Source organism: Micrasema longulum, unplaced genomic scaffold (assembly GCF_059751315.1).
Source record: "Micrasema longulum isolate JH-2025_06_02 unplaced genomic scaffold, ASM5975131v1 h1tg000602l, whole genome shotgun sequence".
NCBI lineage: Eukaryota > Metazoa > Arthropoda > Insecta > Trichoptera > Brachycentridae > Micrasema > Micrasema longulum.
Genome location: NW_028277798.1, coordinates 140583 through 159619, shown reverse-complemented (window position 1 = coordinate 159619; position 19037 = coordinate 140583). Strand labels below are relative to the sequence as shown.

At 32.2% G+C, this 19037-nt stretch overlaps 1 protein-coding gene across 1 annotated transcript; it reads right to left on the bottom strand.

Moving 5' to 3' along the window:
- Positions 1–286: 286 nt before the first annotated feature.
- Sec8 (exocyst complex component secretory 8) lies at positions 287–17016 on the bottom strand. Its single transcript, XM_088228676.1, has 17 exons — positions 16742–17016; positions 16326–16487; positions 15630–15799; positions 14226–14379; positions 13576–13687; positions 12911–13068; positions 12288–12626; positions 12085–12212; positions 11580–11756; positions 11052–11226; positions 9221–9426; positions 7496–7568; positions 6738–6869; positions 6423–6593; positions 4937–5086; positions 3853–4068; positions 287–808 (listed from the first exon to the last, which is right to left on the bottom strand). Exons 1-17 carry the CDS (start codon positions 16796–16798, stop codon positions 644–646), a joined length of 2745 nt encoding a protein of 914 aa, XP_088084802.1. The 5' UTR covers positions 16799–17016; the 3' UTR covers positions 287–643.
- Positions 17017–19037: the final 2021 nt, after the last annotated feature.

Below are 19037 nucleotides of genomic sequence, written 5' to 3'. Positions count from 1 at the left end.
AATATGGCCATCTTTAAAAAATAGAATGTGGCCATCTTAAAAAAATAGTATGTGGCCATCTTCAAAAAATTGAATGAGGCCATATACAAAAAAAAACATGTCCATTTTCAAAAAAAAAATCTGGCGTTCTCCGGAAAATCATATGAATGAAATGTGAAATATTTATTATAATTATGTTTTATCTACAGTACTGCATTTTAGAGTACTTTTAAGGGGAATAAAAAATATTTATCTTAAGGTGAAAATAATAAATTCAGAGTTTATTAAAAATATGTTTATTCAATTATTTTTCTTTTCTGATAACAATAACACAGTTATGTATTAAAAATAATAAAATGTATAATCTTGATGCTTTAAGCTTATTTCAATATACATACATACATAATATAACGTGCTAGGTGAAGAAGCCTATATTACACTCATAATTATTGACATTTGTTTTAAGCATATTTTAAGTGCTTCCAGTGTTTATACTAGAGGCTAAAATAAATACATATTATTTTTGTAGACGAGTTCTCAATGGCAGAAATTAAAAAAACGATGAAATAATATATTGGTTTATTGGGTATAAAGAATTCCCATCAGTTACTACATATTTACATTCTGCGCAATATGATTTAAGTTATCTTAAGAATTATATTTACTAAACCGTTACTCCGACATTTCCAAGTAAATTTGAGAGTTTATTAAGATTTGCCTTTAGTACAGATTCTGGTAAATTTAAGGATTTTGCTATAACTTGGAAAGCGTTCATATATTCCAATTCTGAAAACGAGGGACCTTTTTCTGCCACCATTTGAAGAATTTCCTGAAAAAAAAATCAAAATGATAATAAATATTATATAGGTAAACATTCAATAAAAAAGTTTTATAAAAAATTCCCTTTTAAAAATGATCGACCAGATTTATGATACAATACATGGTTTTTATCTAAGCATATATTTTACAAATTCGCTATCATTGTTTCCTTATCCACATACAGTGGTGCACGGGGCACTGCATCGGCACTCAAACTGCAGCAAATCTCAATGATTTAATGCGTGAAGGCAAGACGATCAGTCTCATGCTTTAGGTCCAGTCCAGGAATGATAAAACATCAAAATTTATATTTTATTTAAATCTGGTCAGCCTCGTGGTGTAATGGTAGGCGCGTTTGCCTACCATGCAAGAGATCTAGAGTTCAATACCCGATATGAAATATTTGATGAAAAGGGTGTTTTTATACCAGAATATGTCATAAACCCTGGACTGGTACCTGAAGCGTAAGACTGATAATCTTACCTTCATGTAACAAAAATGATCAAGATACGCTGGAATTGGTATACCAATGCAGTGCCCTATGCACCATTAGGTGCGGAAAGGGAATGATTATGATGATTTCTTTTTTTTTTTACAGGAAAAGAAATATTTGCGTTTTTATGATTTACCGAAAATGGGAATCAAGTTGGGGTAGAGTAGGATTCGAACCACGGACCTTTGGTCCGTGAGTCCGAGACACTAGCCACAGGACCACAACCCGATTCAATTTTAAAAGCTCAAACCAGTACACTGCGAGGCGGACTTTTCTCCACTTTATTTCTTTTTAAGGATTTTACCTTGAAGTGACCGTCAAGTCCAAAACAGTCATTTAGGAAGACATACAGAAAACTGTATTCTTCATCCGCCAGGACATAGGCAAAATTTTTATTCTTAAAATGATATCTACTATGATATCGCTGCAAACTTGTTTGCACCCATGCATAACTAGTCCTGACTCACAAGAAAATCCATGCAGTTCACAGAAAATTGAGGATGTGAGTAGATGAAGGCATTATGTTACAAATTTTCAAAAATGAACTTTTTTACACAAATGAAGATTTTATGTACAGCCCTTTCACATAAAGCCAACTAAACCATCAAAAAGTAGCAGAAAACCAATTTTGAGAGCGAATGAAGGTGTTATTTTATCAATAATTGTACTGATGTTCAAAACTTTAACCCCAGATATCTCTGCTTTTTGTTTTTGTCACATAACACTTTTATCCACTCGTGTCGTCAATTGTAATCAATATGAATTTATTAAGATATACAGAACATATTGACGTGCCCTACGTAAAGTACTCTAACTGTATTTTTGACCATTTTTAAATATTTAGTCTAAGTTTTGATATGATCTTTATCTATAAATATAAACAGACAAAAAAACATACGCATAATATTTACCCATAATTTACAGACCTATATACTTTAGATAAAAATGTTGAAAAACTCGTAAAAGACTGTGTGTAAAAAATCCCTCTAGAGGCGGTGCTGTAATGTACTGTTACATTATGAAAGATTACATGTTTTTAAATACAGGTATTTAAAATAAAAAAATTGTTAAAATATTTTATTCAAACAAAATTAGGTAATTTTCCTTTCGTTATCAATAAAAAACATGTAAAAAAAAATTGAGAGAATGTATCTTAGAGAGACAGAGAGGAAAAACAAGGTCAGTTTTGATAAATAACCAAAAAAAAATAATACTTCAGCAAGACAATGAGCGGCCTCATTCTGCGAGATTGACCCAGGAAAATTATTTTTTTTATGAATTTAGTAAAACCTCGATTTTACTTTTTCCCGCTTTTTACACCGAAATGTTCAGGACCCATTTTTCTTCATACATTCTCATACAAATATTCCCCCCAACAAACGTTTTTTACATTTTTCATAATCCCGGTTTTAAGCTTAAAAACTTTCGGTATTCATTTGATGTGTCAAAAAAGCCAAAATTATGTCGTAATAATGATGCCACGGCCCGCGCGCCACCGCGTGTGCCACGTGAATGAAGAATAAAAACACTTAAACAACTAATAAAGGATAAATTATTGTCTTAACCTAAATTCAAAGCAGGTGCAGTTTAATTGACCTTTTTGCTTAAGTGTCTTCTTTTAGGGTTAGCCTTAGTGTTCATTTGAACAAAAACGTCATGTTGACTTGTATTAATCATGATACGCAGTTGACAAACGTTTAGAAACAATAAAGTTTCAATATCATTAAATTGCGATGCTTGAAACATAACAATATAAATATTTAAAGTTATAAAAAGATGGTTTAAAAAGCCGCGATCTATTTTTAGTGATGCCATAGAAAAAAAGTGTTACCGTATAAATAAAATTTCCCAACATTTAGGGGAAAAATTATTTTATGCAAATTCAAAATTCTATTTACGTTTTTTTTTGTTTACACGTAAAATAATTTTAACACGCTGTTTTTAAATCTAATAAAAAAACAGATTACATAATATTATTTGAAAAAATATAAAAATATTTTTAGTGAAATCATTGAAAATAGATAAAAAAAATATCGACAATTTCCAGTTATCACCGTTTTTACTATTTTTCTGGAAGTATATGTACACTATAGTGTAGCAAATCAATTTTATTTTTATGTAATTCCTATTTTTTGCATACATTTTTCATTTCCTCACTTTAGCGTTTTCCTCAGTTTTCCACTTTTTTTCTTGCTCCCTTGAAAAACGTAAAAAGGGGGTTTTACTGTATATATATTAAAAAAACCGGGATTGAAAAATTACCTGAGATGGGAAAAGGTGATAGTTTGTTGCAATAAATTTCTTTTAAAAATGCACAAAAATTGTGCTTACTTTTGAGTCCCCCTAATACTCGTATATCAAGTCTCGTATTCTATGTAGACTCATGTAACATCATAGCCACAATAAAAAAAACCTATGAGCTCTCTACTGCAAAGTAATAGATTTGCGAATAGCACTTTAAGTAGGACATATCGATAAAACGTTCATTATCTCAGAACTGTAATATTCAGGATGGCCTACTATGGGCCTGGAATAGAAGAATTACAGCGCATAATATCTACCTCGTGGGTCATGTGAAGCGTATGCAGGTAAAGGGTGGCCTTGTGGAGCCCATCGGGGGAGAGGTGGGCGGCTGTGAGGCAATGGCGGAGCGGCTCCAGCTGAGCGGCCGCGCTTCCCGCACTGGCGCCCCCGGCGCTCCCGCTGCCCCCGGCGGCTCCCCGCCACGCACCCATCACCACGGCTGACATCATCTCACTCAGACCCTCCATCACATACTGGAGACAATTTCAAAAGAATTGTAATCGAAAATTAATTTATAAAATGTTTTATTGATTAAACTACTCACTAGTTGAGCCAGTGTTGAGATAAAAATTTCAGAACACTGAAACCTCTTTTACCGCAGGGGATACATTCCAAGCAGTACCGTGTAAAAAAAAGTACACAAAAAAGAACAATGGATATTCATTTCGGTATAAAAAAAAATGTTTACTATGTATTGTTCCTTAATTTTATTGAAAAATATAACATGACTACAAAATACTTGTAACAAATATAATTCACAATCATTATCATGTGTTATAAGCCTATTTAAGAATTGATTTAGGGAATTCCTAAACGAAAAGTATAATTATATTACTCTTATGTGCTGTTAAATTTATGTTCATTTATTTTTTTTATTTAATTTTTGCACTGTGTTGTTTTTAAACCATATAAAAAAACGAAGAGGTTCTGATGTATTTTAACTAACCATAATCAGCTTGTGTCTTTGCAAATTAAAAAAAAATAGTAATTGAATTATTTTATTGGCAGTTTATAATTATTATGATGTTACATGAAGACTCGAGTCTCAATGATCAGGAAATTAAGGTTTAGGTGTCAGTCTTAATGTTACAGGTCGACCATGTCCGGAATCAAAACTCGGGACATAAAGAAACGCGTTAACCACTACATCATGGAGTGAATTGATTAATATATAGCAATAAAAGCATGTGAAATTAAAATGAAAAATATTCTCAATTTCTTATGCGTTATCCCCAAAAATATGTGCAAAGGTGCTTTTGAGTAATTAAACTAAACTAATATTAATGTTTTTTTTTTATTGTTTATTGAAATTCATATAAACGAGACAATTGCGGTGCTTACATGGAGTCTTCGATTCTGCAGTATGGGCCCGAGCTGTTGGAAGAAGGCCTGGAGAGTTCTGGCCAGACACACGGTGGGAGACTCTCCACTCTGCCCACTCACCAGCCACGAGTTCAGGCGGCCCAGATAGTGGAAACATTGCATCCTCACCTGAAATATTACTCTTTCCTGGTCAAATTTCTAAACAGTGTGGTGATTTTCAATCAATAAATTAGGATATGGAGAGTAAAATGGAGGAATAATTACAATGACGTCACAAATACTTTGTTAATACATTAATGCTGTAAGTGTTAAAATGTACACAAACAGTAAAATTCACATATTTTTTTTTAAAATTTAAACTCGATACTTTTGATCTCTGTGTAATTTAGCATTTGTGTCTAAAACCTTATTAAAAAATTGACAAATTTCAAAGTGAATTATACGAATTTGTATATCTTCTATTAATGAACATATCTATGTCACCACATAAAACATTATCATCAAGTGTTATAAGGAAATATCAAATGTCAAACTACAAAATAATCAGTACATCTCCTTTTCATAAGAGCGGTTTAATTTTCATGTGTCAAATACAAACACATGTGTCATTTGACCACAAGAAGGTGGTTTGATTTCGAGTGATCTACAGTTTTTACAGTTTTTGTTGACATAATTGAGGCATGCTAACGTTTATTTTATTTCTCCAAAATATTATTTGTTAGGTCTTTGTAAGTTTGATCAGTATTTTTAATGTATTTATTTATTTAAATCTTCAAGTACAAAAATATATGCACTTTGAAAGAACAAAAATATTTTAGAAATTTAAAACTATAAATGAATGGTAGGTTATATATATATGAATGTTTCAGAGGATTTTTAAAAGTGGCCAAAGACGCTGCATTTTTTACATGAAAAGGTAGCTCATTCCAAAGTCTGGCACCTTGAACGGAAAAGGAATTGCTGAAAAATGATGTGCTATGTTGAGGAATGGAAAGTGTTCTTTCCTGAGAAGAGCGAAGCCATAGACCATAATAAGTGGGGTAAATCAAATTCTCAGCAAGAAATTTTGGTGCCCAAGGAATGTGTTTACGGGCTGATTAAAACGAAGCCACATTAGTTAAGTGCGCAAGGGTGATACAAGATCGTATTTTTTTAGATTTAAAATAATGCGGATGCTTTGATTCTGCAGACGCTTTAAAAGATCAATGAGTTCAGTATCGGCGCCAAGATAGCAAATATAAGCATAGCACAGAAAAGACAGAATAATAGATTGAGACAGATTGAATAGATTGAGACAGTGAAACTTTTTTCCAACCTCAATGATCTGTTGATCCATAGTAATACCGAGATTTTTAACTGCTTTTGTTAAAGGAATCCCATTGCTGTTGATTACTAAAGGTGATTAGGAGTTTACATACAAGTAAAAAATATATATATAGATTCTCGCAGTAATATAAAGGGATATACAATAAATAATAATAACTTACTGAACATAAAGATTTACCTCAAGGTGTAATAGTAGTAAGCAATTATCTGAAAGATGGTGGAAGGAAGTAGCCGTTGCCGATAATTCTACAAAAAGAGCATCGTATGAATTTGGGCGTCTTCCTACTTCTTTCTTAACTGCGCCTTCCTCTAACCCTTCCCAATTTTTTACTTTAATAGCAAGCCATTCCTTAAAAAAATTAATACATACATAATATTATAAAACATAAATAGGCATATCTGCTCTAACGCATTTTTTCAAATTGAGATTAAATTGCACATTTACATTAGATAATTTATTAAAAAATATTGAAATAAAAAAACATGTAATTACCATTGTTTCACACATTATTGCGATATCACGTAAAGTATTGATATTTGAAATTATTTCTTTTTCATTTACATTCCCATCATCTAAACTTGAGACTAATATTTCGGCTTCACGTTCAAAACTTTTTTTCATATCCTTGAAAAAAAAACGATCAAATGAGTATGTATTTATTATTATTTATTTCTTAAGTTAGCTTATAATACAATTAGTTTACAAACTATTATTTACACTTACTTTAATTACATATCTATTTACATCATCTTACAGTAAACAACTCAAAGTCAAACTCTTTTCATTCTTCATACATTCAGGCATCTCTTCATTTTTTAAACCTTTATGCATAATGAAATTTTGGGATTCTGTTTTTATTTTTAATGGCCTTATTCTATCCTTATTTCTAGTAATATACTTAAGTATTTTTTTTATTTAACACTATCTTATTAATGAAGTATTTGAGCATTCAATTGTTAAAAAAATTCAATTATATAAAAACAAGCATATTACATATCAGTCTTTTTTTTTTTATTGCTATCTAATTTAGTTTTTCTCGCATTTTTTCTATTTTATTATATCTACATTTCTTTAGCACTATTCTCATGGCTCTGTTTTTAATCTTTAATCTTTCATTTTCAATTTCAGGTACTATTTATGTATGAATTTATTTAAAAGAATTGATACAGACATTTTTTAAATAAAATTTTAAAGAAAAATTATAAAACACCTCATATGTAGGCATGGAATCCATTAGGATAAGAACTTACCTCTACAAGAATATCATAATCTTTTCTCCCCTTAGCAGGTGGATTTTTCAATAAATTCCAGTTCGGTAAAGACCTGAAAATAAATTTACAGTTAATGAAAATGATATCTCTGTGTAGGTGACAACGGAACACAATGATAAATAGAAAAGAAAGTAAACCAAGAAGTAAGATTGACACTTTGCATCAAAATAACATTTATTTTAACTAAAAAAAGTTTTCATTTAAATAAATATTGAAATTTTTATTATTTACCAAAACATTTCAATTTTGGGTCAAAAAATGTTTCGTGCATAGAATTAAGAATAGTCCAAAAGGAGCGTAGAATCATATTTGAATACATCGGACTGTGTCTAATAATTCCCCCACTCCGCCATACTTTCGCCGCTCGCATTCGTGAAGTCGCCGGGTAATGTTGCTTGATGGGGAAAAAAAATCATAACACAAATGTAAGGTAAAAAAAAATAATCTGTTGATTTCTCTAAAATTTTATTGTGCACGCGAAAACATTGACTGACACAACAGAGTAGATAAGTAAAGGGTCATTTAATAAAAGTAATTGAATTAATGAACTTTGAACTTAAAATATAAAACAAATTGTATTTGACATAAAACGGATATTTTTATATCATGTTAAATAATATTTGATGTTTTAAAGATAATGTCATTCAATTAGATGAGCAAAGTAGGGTAAAAAAATTTACTACCCTGGCAACACTAACGAAATTTTGTTTCTTCGACAATCTGACAGATGGAAAAATAATTCAATTTTTAAGTAATGCATTTGTTATATACACATTCATTTGCAAATTACAGATGAAATGTGATTGCATCCTGTTTCTTTAAGATCCTAGCAGTATTTCTAAACTTTAAGGGGACACAACACGGCATGGTTGAATTCGAATCAGGAGTTGCGTACTGAGCGACGTCTACAAAGAAACTAATGGGTCAAAACATAAACCTACTCATTTATGAGTAGTTGAGTCGCCTTCTGTTTGATGTGCATATGCGGTTTCTGGACTATTCTTAATTATATGGTTTCGTATATAGAAGCGCAGACCAAGTCTATTTTGTTTTTTTAAATGTAAATAAGATTTTTTTCAATAACTGCTGCATAGGGCACAGGATTTGTACATGAGCGGCAGCGTATCTCAAACATTCGTTAAGAGGCAATGCTATCAATGTTAAAGCGATGGTGTATATTTAGTGCAAGTAAATAATACGGTGGATATTATTTTGAGTAAGTAAAGTAGTGGTAACAGATGTGTTTTAGAAAAAATTTCCGTATACCTGTAGCAGGTATAATATGAATTCCTTGGTATTCATTTACATGTATAGGGGAAGCGGGTAAAATTTTACTCAGTTGTTATTTGAATTTTGTGTGAAGCGTTAATGTTTACCAGTGTTTGTTATAATGTGGTTAATTTTAGCCAACTCAGTAATGAGAATAAAATGCAAATAATTCAATTTGTCAGTAAGAATGTGAACCTGTAATATTGCGAACAAAATTAGGGGCAACCAATTAATTGTGGCACATTTTATGAAAAAATATCGAGAAACAAAGACGGTGGACCGCAAAAAAAGGCACTGAAAACAAAAAGGAAACATCAGCTCAGTTTAAAACAGCTGTCGGTATCAGAAAAGATTTTGAGTGTTCAAGCGGAGTGAATATTAACGAACAAAATACGACAGTATTTAGTGCGAGTGAGGGAATGAAGATATACATACTTGAGGAACCTGGTGATGTCTTCATCGGCGAGCCAGAGGTGCGAGCGAGCGCGCGGCGCCAGGTGAGTGGCGCGGCGCCGCGCGGCCACCTGCAGAGCGGCCAGCGCAGGGAGCACGGCTCCGCGCACCACGGCGGCCCCTAGCGTCCCCAGCCGCAGCGCATCCCGCAGTGCCCATTCGCACGCCTCCCACACCGCCACGGCGCACTGACCAACAAACACTTTTTTTTCACACACTCACGAATAAACAACATTCACTACATTTCGGGTTATTATACACATTTTGATGATTTTGAGAATTGAGGACCTTGCATGAGGAGGGAGTCAAATCCAATTTTTTACTGTTACATTTTTATTCACCTACTACAAAAAAAATCTATCATTTGCTGCACAAGAAAATCGATTTTGTTGAAAAACTAGCGAGCTTTTGCGAAATTTGTATCTGCCATCATATATTGTGAAATATGGAAGCAGATCAAATGATTTATGTAGAGTGAACATAATATGTATTATGTTTTTTTTAAATAAAAAAAAAACTATTTGTGTTTTATTAGCTATAATCCTTAAAACAGTAGTCAATTTTTTACATTCTGGTGCAAAAGGGGGGCGAACCCAAAATCTAAACTTGTTTCCAAGTTTTAAATAAGCTATAATAACTCTAAAAACTATACAATAATGAAAAATATATACATTTTAACTTTGTGCATAATTGATAATCCCAGGTGTGAGCATTATTTAAAAAATATATATATAATTTCCCACACTTTTTGCAAACTGGATCTGCCCCTTCTTCATGCAAGGTTCTCAATTGCAATATAATATTTAGTGATATTTTGTCAAATTACTAATTATTCAATAGGTAGATGAAAACAATTTAACTACTGGTTTTTGTTATAAAATTCTCTACAATTTTTCACACATTTTCAGCAAAACAGGCATTTAAAAGGATTTTTTATATTTTATATGTGAGTTACATTATTTTTTGGCTTGATTATAATCTAAAACATTAATATTTACTTCAAAAGGATAGTTATTATTTTTTTACTTCAAAAAATAATATGGGTACTTCTAAATTTACTTTTTAAAAAAACAACATGAAGTTGTTGTTTTTTACTATACATATTTTAGGATAGGGTGGGATGATTCAGCTGTGGCCTCTTTTAGGAAGTTCTCCGCATTTGCTCTAATGATGAGGAAACTATGGAAAATTCTCCAGAAGAAGACAGACTGCTGTCATTTGTCAACAAACCCTCTGATCCACTTGAAGAGTGTTCGCATTTGATGTCTTGCTGTCATTAATGCCTTTTATTGTCTTAACTATATCTTTAGTTGTTTAAAAAGGTTAAAGTTCTTAGTTTTTCCCAACCTTTTGAATGCATATTATTGTTATTGTATGTTTCTATATTTTTGGTTATCAAAGATGAATTATCAGCGCTATGATTTTTTAAAGTGTTGTAATTTTTAAATTACTCCACAAGTTCTCTTCGGTGAGTTCTGCCGATTGGTGAATTGGTTTGTCCTAATCTGGAAATCTATCGCAGCATTATCATTGGTTGATTAAGAAGAACTAGAGACATTTTTCAAAGTGGTTCATTCTTTAATTATAATAATAAAAATACTTACATAGTTTTATTCTACTTTATTTATAATTTTTACCAGTAACCGGGTTTAGTCGTGACCGACATCGTCAGACTGGTAGTAGACGTAGTTCTTTAGCTAAGAAACCTTGCAGTACAATTTAATATTTTAATTTTTTACCGCATGTAAGAAAACACTTTTTATATCCAATTTCCCATTGCACTAAACTTTCTCAATAAAATAATTGTAATAACCTTGAATAAAGTTTTGCTGTTTTGTGGCGTGACAGGAACTAACAGGAGTTCCCTCCACGCCCCTGGCTGTGCGCAGTGGGCCGCCAGGAGCCCCCGCAGAGTGGCCCCAACCCGCTCGGCCTGTGCGCCCCGAACCAGCTCCGCCAGAAACACCCTCAGAGAACACTCTGATGCACTAAAACAAACCAAATATTTTAAACTAATATTCTGCAGACAGATTTAGTAGCTCCATGGTACCTGAAACACTTGCCTTGAGTATAAAATTTCTGGATTTTATGAGAAAGTTAAGTGTTTTTTTTAATGTTTATTTGTTAATAGACTATCAAAATAAGCAAAAAAATAATAATTTATATACTTACTGTATTATCATTGCTATAATTTTTTTTTGTTGTGGTGCAAAAAAAACAAAACCAAAATCACATGTAACTATAAGATGTTGGCAGTCAGAGAATTTTTTTTTTGTGTAATGATGAGATACAGTTTGGGGGCGTAATGTTAATAAGATCACAGTTTTGAAAAGTTATTTACCCTGTGTTAGATTCAACATGGAGGAGGAAGGAGTCCAGGAGATGGTAGATGTGCGCGAGGTGCTGAGGGGATGGGGTACACACAAGCTTCCACCCCGCAGCACCTCCTCCCAGCTGCTCCACCCCCGCTCCCGCACTGGTACTCATATTTAACTTCAGGAGCCGACACTTCTTTTTACTGAAAACCAAATTTCATATACATATCTTGACATCATTAAAAATAATGTATCAATACAGAGAAATAAATCATATATTATGTTAATACAAGCGCCAGTAAATTTCAAAATTAAATACAGCAAGCCCTTTAATATTATATTTGGAATAGAAGTTTTCTAATGGAGAGTTTAAAACCTAAGACAATATGGAAAACCTAATAAATGCTAAGAAAAAACAAAGAAATGTATACAGGTTTGTAAAATCAACAAAAAATATAATTAAAAAAAACCCTACATGTTTATTTTTATAATCTCTTAAAGTTATAATATCAATTATATAATATAGATTACCTCTGAGCTTTCTTTTTTACAAAGAAAGAGTTAATATCAAAATTGACCGGCTGCTCCTGGTACAACATCCTTTGAGGACCAGCTTTTAGGCTTTGTATATCTAAATAATCAGTCAACAGCAGTTGCAACTAGAAATAAAACGTATGGTCAATATGCAGACAATTTGGGATGGTTTGTTTGAACGATGAAAGAATTTATCTTACAACAGCTTGTACCCTGCTCCAATAATGCTGCATTGTGTATAGCTGTAATCCTTCTAAGTTATGTTTTTTTATTAAACCTTTCCACGCTTCTAATAATACTTTATGTCTCTCGGCAATCAGTCTGCATTGCTGCAGTAATACAGCAACAAGTTCTACAAGAGGTTGAGCCGCTTGAGCATCTTGCTTTTCTCGTTTTGACATGTCCATTTCTGCCATTTGTGAATCAGAGAAGGCCTGTGATGGGACAACTGGGAGTTGTGATGCGCCATAATCTAACACTTGGCGAGACGCTGCTGAAACCATCTCTAGTAGCTCAGCTTGCATCTGAACTTTGATGATCTGTAAAGATACAGAATAACTATAAATGCACTTATCATAATTAACGATGAGAAGGATTTTTTTTACATTAATTTAAGGTAGTCTCCCATAAAGGCATGAAAAGATGCCCATTCTAGGGAGCCTGCCTTATTATACATGAAACAAATTAAGAACTTAGAAAATCTTTTGAAATTGACAGGAAATCATAAGCGTTGTAAACATAAAAATACATTTAATTTGAAGTTTAAATTATTTAAAACAGAATGAAACAATATGTGTACATATTTAATTGTATTGTGACATACCTCAATTGATTCTTTCACTTTGTAAATAGTGGCTAGTGATTCTATTAAAAGCGCAAATTTTAAATTCAATTCTCTATTTTCCTCGGAAATCTTCAATTCTAATTGAGGGGTAATTTCTACAACTTCATCTTCTGTTGCTGACCCTATTCTCAGTACATCTGAAAGTAAATATCATTATGATTATCTGTTAAACATACTAAAGAAAACTTTTTTTTTCGGTTTAACAAACCATATATATAAAATACAGTTCTGAAACCAATCGGCCTCATGGAGTAGTGGTCAGCGTGTTTGCCTACCATGCAAGAGGTCTAGGGCTCGATTCCCGACATGGTTGACCTAAAGGATTTATTTGAAAAGGTGTTCTTACACTAGAATATTTCATAGTTCCTGGACTAGTACCTGAAGCCTAAGACTGATCATCTTACCTTCATGTAACGGAAATGATCAAGATACGCTGCGGTTGGTATACCAATTCAGTACCCTATACATCATTAGGTGCGGAAAGGTAATGATGAAACCAAAGCAAGTAAAAAATACAACTGATTTTTTTTTACATTTTACAATATAACAAACTACTATCTAAAAATAACTAGCATAAGGAGTCTTATTAAGAAATTCTCAGTTCATAGCAGGCTATTGGAGGCAAGAATAAATTAAATAGTTACCATGTTTTCTTTGCGAGTTGTGATTTTTGTGGCCATTCTCTTCACTATTAACTTTATACAATGCTGTATTCAATTCAGCTAAGACACGGTCATAAACCATTTGTTTCTTGGCCTATAAAAAAAATAAAACGGCATAAATTTAAAATACATTATTTCTATATTTAAATGGAGACATTATTAAATTTATTATTTATTGTTTCAGCAACACTGTGGAAAAACATTTTACAAATTGAAAACCATTATTATGGATACATATGGATTCTTTTCATTCACATAAAATTTAACTTTTACATTATGTCACAAATAAAGGTATTAAAATGAATAACTTAGAAAATATTGAAATCCAAAAAAAATAATTAAGAGAAAACTTTAATTAACAATATTAAATTCCAAAATTTTACCCCTACTATCAATATTCCCCATAATTAGGAAAACCCCATCCCCTCCACCGCACATTGCCTTACCCCTTCCACCTGACCCTATCAGTACCTAAGTACTAATCTGTGTGTGTATTTTAGTTTAGTTTATGTTTACACTTGATGATGGGTAATTCAGAATACCTGAAACTAGTAGTGTTATTATATTAAACTATTGTGTGGTAAAAATTACAAGGTGTTTTATTTCAAATAAATTTATTAAATTGACTTTACTTCCAAATCAGAGCGTAGATGTTGCAATGCTTCAACTTGACAGAGGCTTGTCTGAGCCATCACGGAGGCAGTTTGTAAAACCGTGGCAGCATTTAAGTAGTGCCCTTTGGACAGGTGACTATTGAGCTCGGCTCCAACTCCAGAGAGCTGATCACTAAAAAAAATACTAGGAATTAAATATGTTGTTTTAGATGTATTATATGCATAAAAAAGCAAGGCGTTGGCAAGTAAACACCACAAAAATTAAGTTACATAAGTAGTAAGAAATAGCAGTTGTTGATCATTATTCGAATTCTATTTGAATCGGGTTGTGGTCCCGTGGCTAGTGTCTCGGACTCACGGATCAAAGGTCCGTGGTTCAAATCCCACTCTACCCCAAGTTGATTCCCATTTTCTAATAGTGAGTTATTTACAACTCGTTGAAAATGGCCCTCAAAATTAAATATTTGCGTAAATTATAAGAACGCAAATATTTCATTCAAAAAAAAAAATACATATCTTTTTTTTACAATAAAGAATTTAAAGTTTTAATTTACAATTGGTAGAAGTAATAATGATTAATAGGCATGTGCCCAAATAAACCTAAAAAAATCAGTTTGAATATGTAGTACCAAACTATTGTACGTAAATTTTCACAGGATCTTTGAATTTCATAGTATCAAAAGACATTACATATTGATAATGTCAGAATTATATGAAGGGTACACAGCAAAAACAGGCCAATTACATTTTTTTTATTTTTGAGATATTAATGCCATTATTTTACCCCGAATGAGTTCAATAAAATATACTATTCAAAACATACAAAATGTGGCTCCTTGTCGTATAAATTGAAAAAAAAATGTATTCCCGAGTGAGGTAATTTTACATGTGACGCAAGCCAGCCTGTACTTCTGGCCACAAAACGCCAATTGCTCTCTATTACTCTCCGGAGTTTCGCTAAGGGTGGTCTGTTTGATAGCGCTGTGAGCGTTTACAAATGGTTTTTTCATGTTTTTAGTGATAACATTAAAAATATTATCTCCTTTGACTTCAAATATAGTTAATTGAAGGAATTGCCTATGAATGTCCCATTTTTCAGATTGTAAATCCCTTTTTTTTGTATATGTATTGACTACAAAGCACCGGAATGCGCGGATCTTTTAGCACAGTAAGGGAGGGGTGAAAAGTAAACATTATTGTTAATTTATTTTCAATTATTGTAGGTAAAAATATATTTTACGTTAAATGAAAACCTACTTTATTAGAACACGGTATCCCAGAAATAAGGTTTTTAATTATCTTTTTGCTCTCCCGTAAAAAACATTATTTGTCAATGAGCCCATTTTTGCTGTGAATATTTCTTGTATTATTGTATTTTATAGTGTTTTTGAAATTGTAGAAAATAATTCATAGAAAACTTACATTTGGTTGAGTAATAGTAAGGCATGTCTGTGCTGGGCGCCTTCCTTAGCGAGACGGTGTAGTTCCGCACGTCGCCAACAGAGGAGCTCCTTACATCCTGCAAGACGAGCGCGAGCTCCACGCACACGCAGGCGACACGCTCCTACTACAGCACTCACACCACCAAACACCTGTGGATTATTCAATCATTAAAACGGTATGTTATATATTCCTAATAGAGAAAAGGTATTTATTATTTATATATACAGAATTTACTTTGTGGTCGAGCATATTTAAGTATGTGAACCAATGAACATTTTTTCATGAAGCTAAAATACTATAATGATATAGCATTTCATGCATAGTATTTATCATTTGTTTATATCCATATATTAATAATATATTTGTGCAGATGTTGGGCTATCGGGACATCAAGATCTTGCTGGTGTAGAAGTGTCTAATAGCCCACGATAGTGGCTTGTTTTTTGGCTCAATATCTGCACAGTACTTATGTGCCGTGCTAATATTATAATTTTTTCAACTATTTATGTGTGTACAGTACAGTAGAACTCCGTTTATCTTAACTCCAGTCATCCGGATTGCCAAATATAAAATTTATTTACTTTTATTACAATGAATTTCCAGAAATTTCAGGTTGTTAATATTATATAACAAGGATAAAAACACACAAACCAATAAATTTAACTGTAATTTTACCTGCATAACCTGCGCCAATTCATTATTATTAATTGACACTAATTCATCCAACTTCTGATCACATTTCTTGTACTCTTTCTCGAGTTTAGCCTTTTCTCTGTCCCTCTGTTCATTAGTTTCACTAGCAGAGAGTGTTCGAATAACTGACATTAATAAACCACTCTGTGAAAAAATAATAACATCATAAATAACAAAATACTTTGAAAATGTGCAATATTATGGAATACTTAAACTGAGTAGGTATTTTCAATTAACTTTGACATACAGCACAATTGGTTCAGCTTTATATAATTAATATCTTATACACGTCATTTGTTGGCAATAATATTGATATAACAATTGTGTTTTATTGTAGGCGTGAACAATACGATATTTAAAAATTATGCGATATTAATAACATTGATAAAGTATTTTACCGTCTCCCGTCCTTGCTTCATACCCCTTGGGGGTTTAATAGGGGGTGGCGAGGACATTATTGCGTTACAAAATATGAAATACTAATAGAAAATCATAACGCCCATCGAATAATATCTGCTACCGCTGAAAAAAGTAAAATCGCAGTGACAAATAATGACAACTGACACTCATATAATCTGTGCAACTGACTGACGTATTGGGGTCCATAGAATATATTTATTGATAGATATAGATAGGAGCCTCGCTCTAAAGTTGATGAAGATTAACAATAGACAATAGAGCTTTCGAATGTTTAGAAAAAAATATTTAATAATGTGTTAGTTTTTGTATTCTCCGTTAATTGCATCAAAAGATTCAATAGACAATAAGGAAAAATTAACACGTACAAATACCGAGACATTTATATATATATTTTTACAATACTAAATAATAGGGTATTATCACTTTTTTATTAGCTCAAAAAATGGATTGAAAAACCACCAACTTATCGGTTTTTTTTATTTTAAATCGGTTGATAATTCAAAGAAATAAACCATTTCAAACTAATGATTTTTGTACTCGCGCTGAAACGTTTGCCATAGTGACGTCATACCTGTGACGTAACATCACGTCGTAGATTTTGTGAGACAACTTCAGTAGTGTTTGCGAATCTATGAGTTTTTATTGGTAATTCCGTCACTCTAAAATCAAAATCTTGTAATCCCGATTTTCTGTCCTAGTTCTACAAAATACATATAAAAATATGTAGCATAACAAAGCCGAAGTCGAAGAAAATTTAATTCACTGTTTGAATATATTATAAATGAAGCACTTTGTATATTTGTACCACACACGAATTTAATATTATTTATGCCTACATAGCTTCAAGTATTCAAAATTATCAATCTCAGGCATAATATAAACTAAACCAAAGTTATTATATATAATCCTAATAGGGTTGGATGGAGGGTTAGTGAAAGTAGAAAGTAGTGAGTCTTATTTATTGGAAATATTAAAAGCAGGGTGAAGAATTTTGGAATACAATATTTTTGATTAGTTTTGTAAGATTTTTAATGTTTTTAAACTATTCACTATAATGCCTTTATTTGTAACAAAATGTTAAAGTTTAATTTTATGCGGATGAAAATGATAATTTGTAAGTATCATGATTTGCGAATTCATTTGAATTAATAATATCATCATCATCATTCCCCTTCCGCACCTAATGGTGCATAGTGCACTGCATTGGTACACCAATCGCAGCGTATCTTGATAACTTTTACTACATGAAGGTAAGATGATCAGTCCGCTTGAGGCGCAGGGACTATGAAATATTAAAGTGTGAAAAGACCCTCTTAAATATATATTTCATTTCAACCATGCCAGGAAACAAACCCGACACCTCTTATATGGTAGGCAAACGCGCCGACCATTACACCATGAGGTCGAAGTGTTAATTATTAAGAAATTAATAATATTGTTCTCCAAAATCATTCACAGACGTGTATAATTTTGGATTATTGAAAGTGGGGGCTTTCAATATTTCCAACAAATAGATAAACCCACCCTGACTTACACCCTCCATCCAAACCTAATTACTATTCTTTATAATAATTTTGGTTTAGTTGATATTTACATCAGAATAATTCAGAATACCTGAAACAAGTTGTGTTATAAATAATATTAAACTCGTCTGTGGTATTCAGTCTGGGGCATTTCATTCAAAGCATTTTACTTGTAATTTTGCCTACATATTTAAAATGATATTCCACAAAGTAAATGCTGAAACAATAAATAATATATTTCACTATTTCATTAAAATCGGATTGTGGTCCTGTGACAAGTGTTGCGGACTCACGGATCAGAGGTCCGAGGTTCGAACCCCATTCTACCCCAAGTGAGTTATTTACAACTCAACAATGTTTTGAGCATGTCCAAATATTTGCAGACTGGCTGGATTTCCTTCCTAGGGAGTTATTCAGATCTAAATTTGTTGCAACAGAGAGGGAAAACATTTTTGAGAAGGAAATATGAAATAAGAAAAATATGTAACAAAGAAAATTGAACACAGTTCATAATCTTATAATATCTTGGTCGATTTATGAACCAATGTTTTAATAGTACACAATATCAAAGGCATTTAGCTACTGTATCACTACTTACTTGTCTTTTCCATCTCGGGCAGGCAAGATATGAAATTTCGCGCTTTCGAATCCGGCCAGGCGATTTTTCTAAGTACGAAACCACCGGCCTTCACAGAATTGAGTTCTTTACCTGATTTTACGCAAAATAAAATTCAGTAAAAAATACATAAAA

Bases quoted from the DNA above. Each gene is read 5' to 3' on its own strand.
- Sec8 (XM_088228676.1), bottom strand. From the start codon at position 16,798: ATGTCCTCGCCACCCCCTATTAAACCCCCAAGGGGTATGAAGCAAGGA. The intron at 16,488-16,741 runs GTAAAATACTTT...ATTTTTTCACAG, and splicing joins TGAAGCAAGGACGGGAGACG to AGTGGTTTATTAATGTCAGT. The intron at 13,688-14,225 runs GTAAAGTCAATT...TTTTTTTTATAG, and splicing joins ATCTACGCTCTGATTTGGAA to GCCAAGAAACAAATGGTTTA.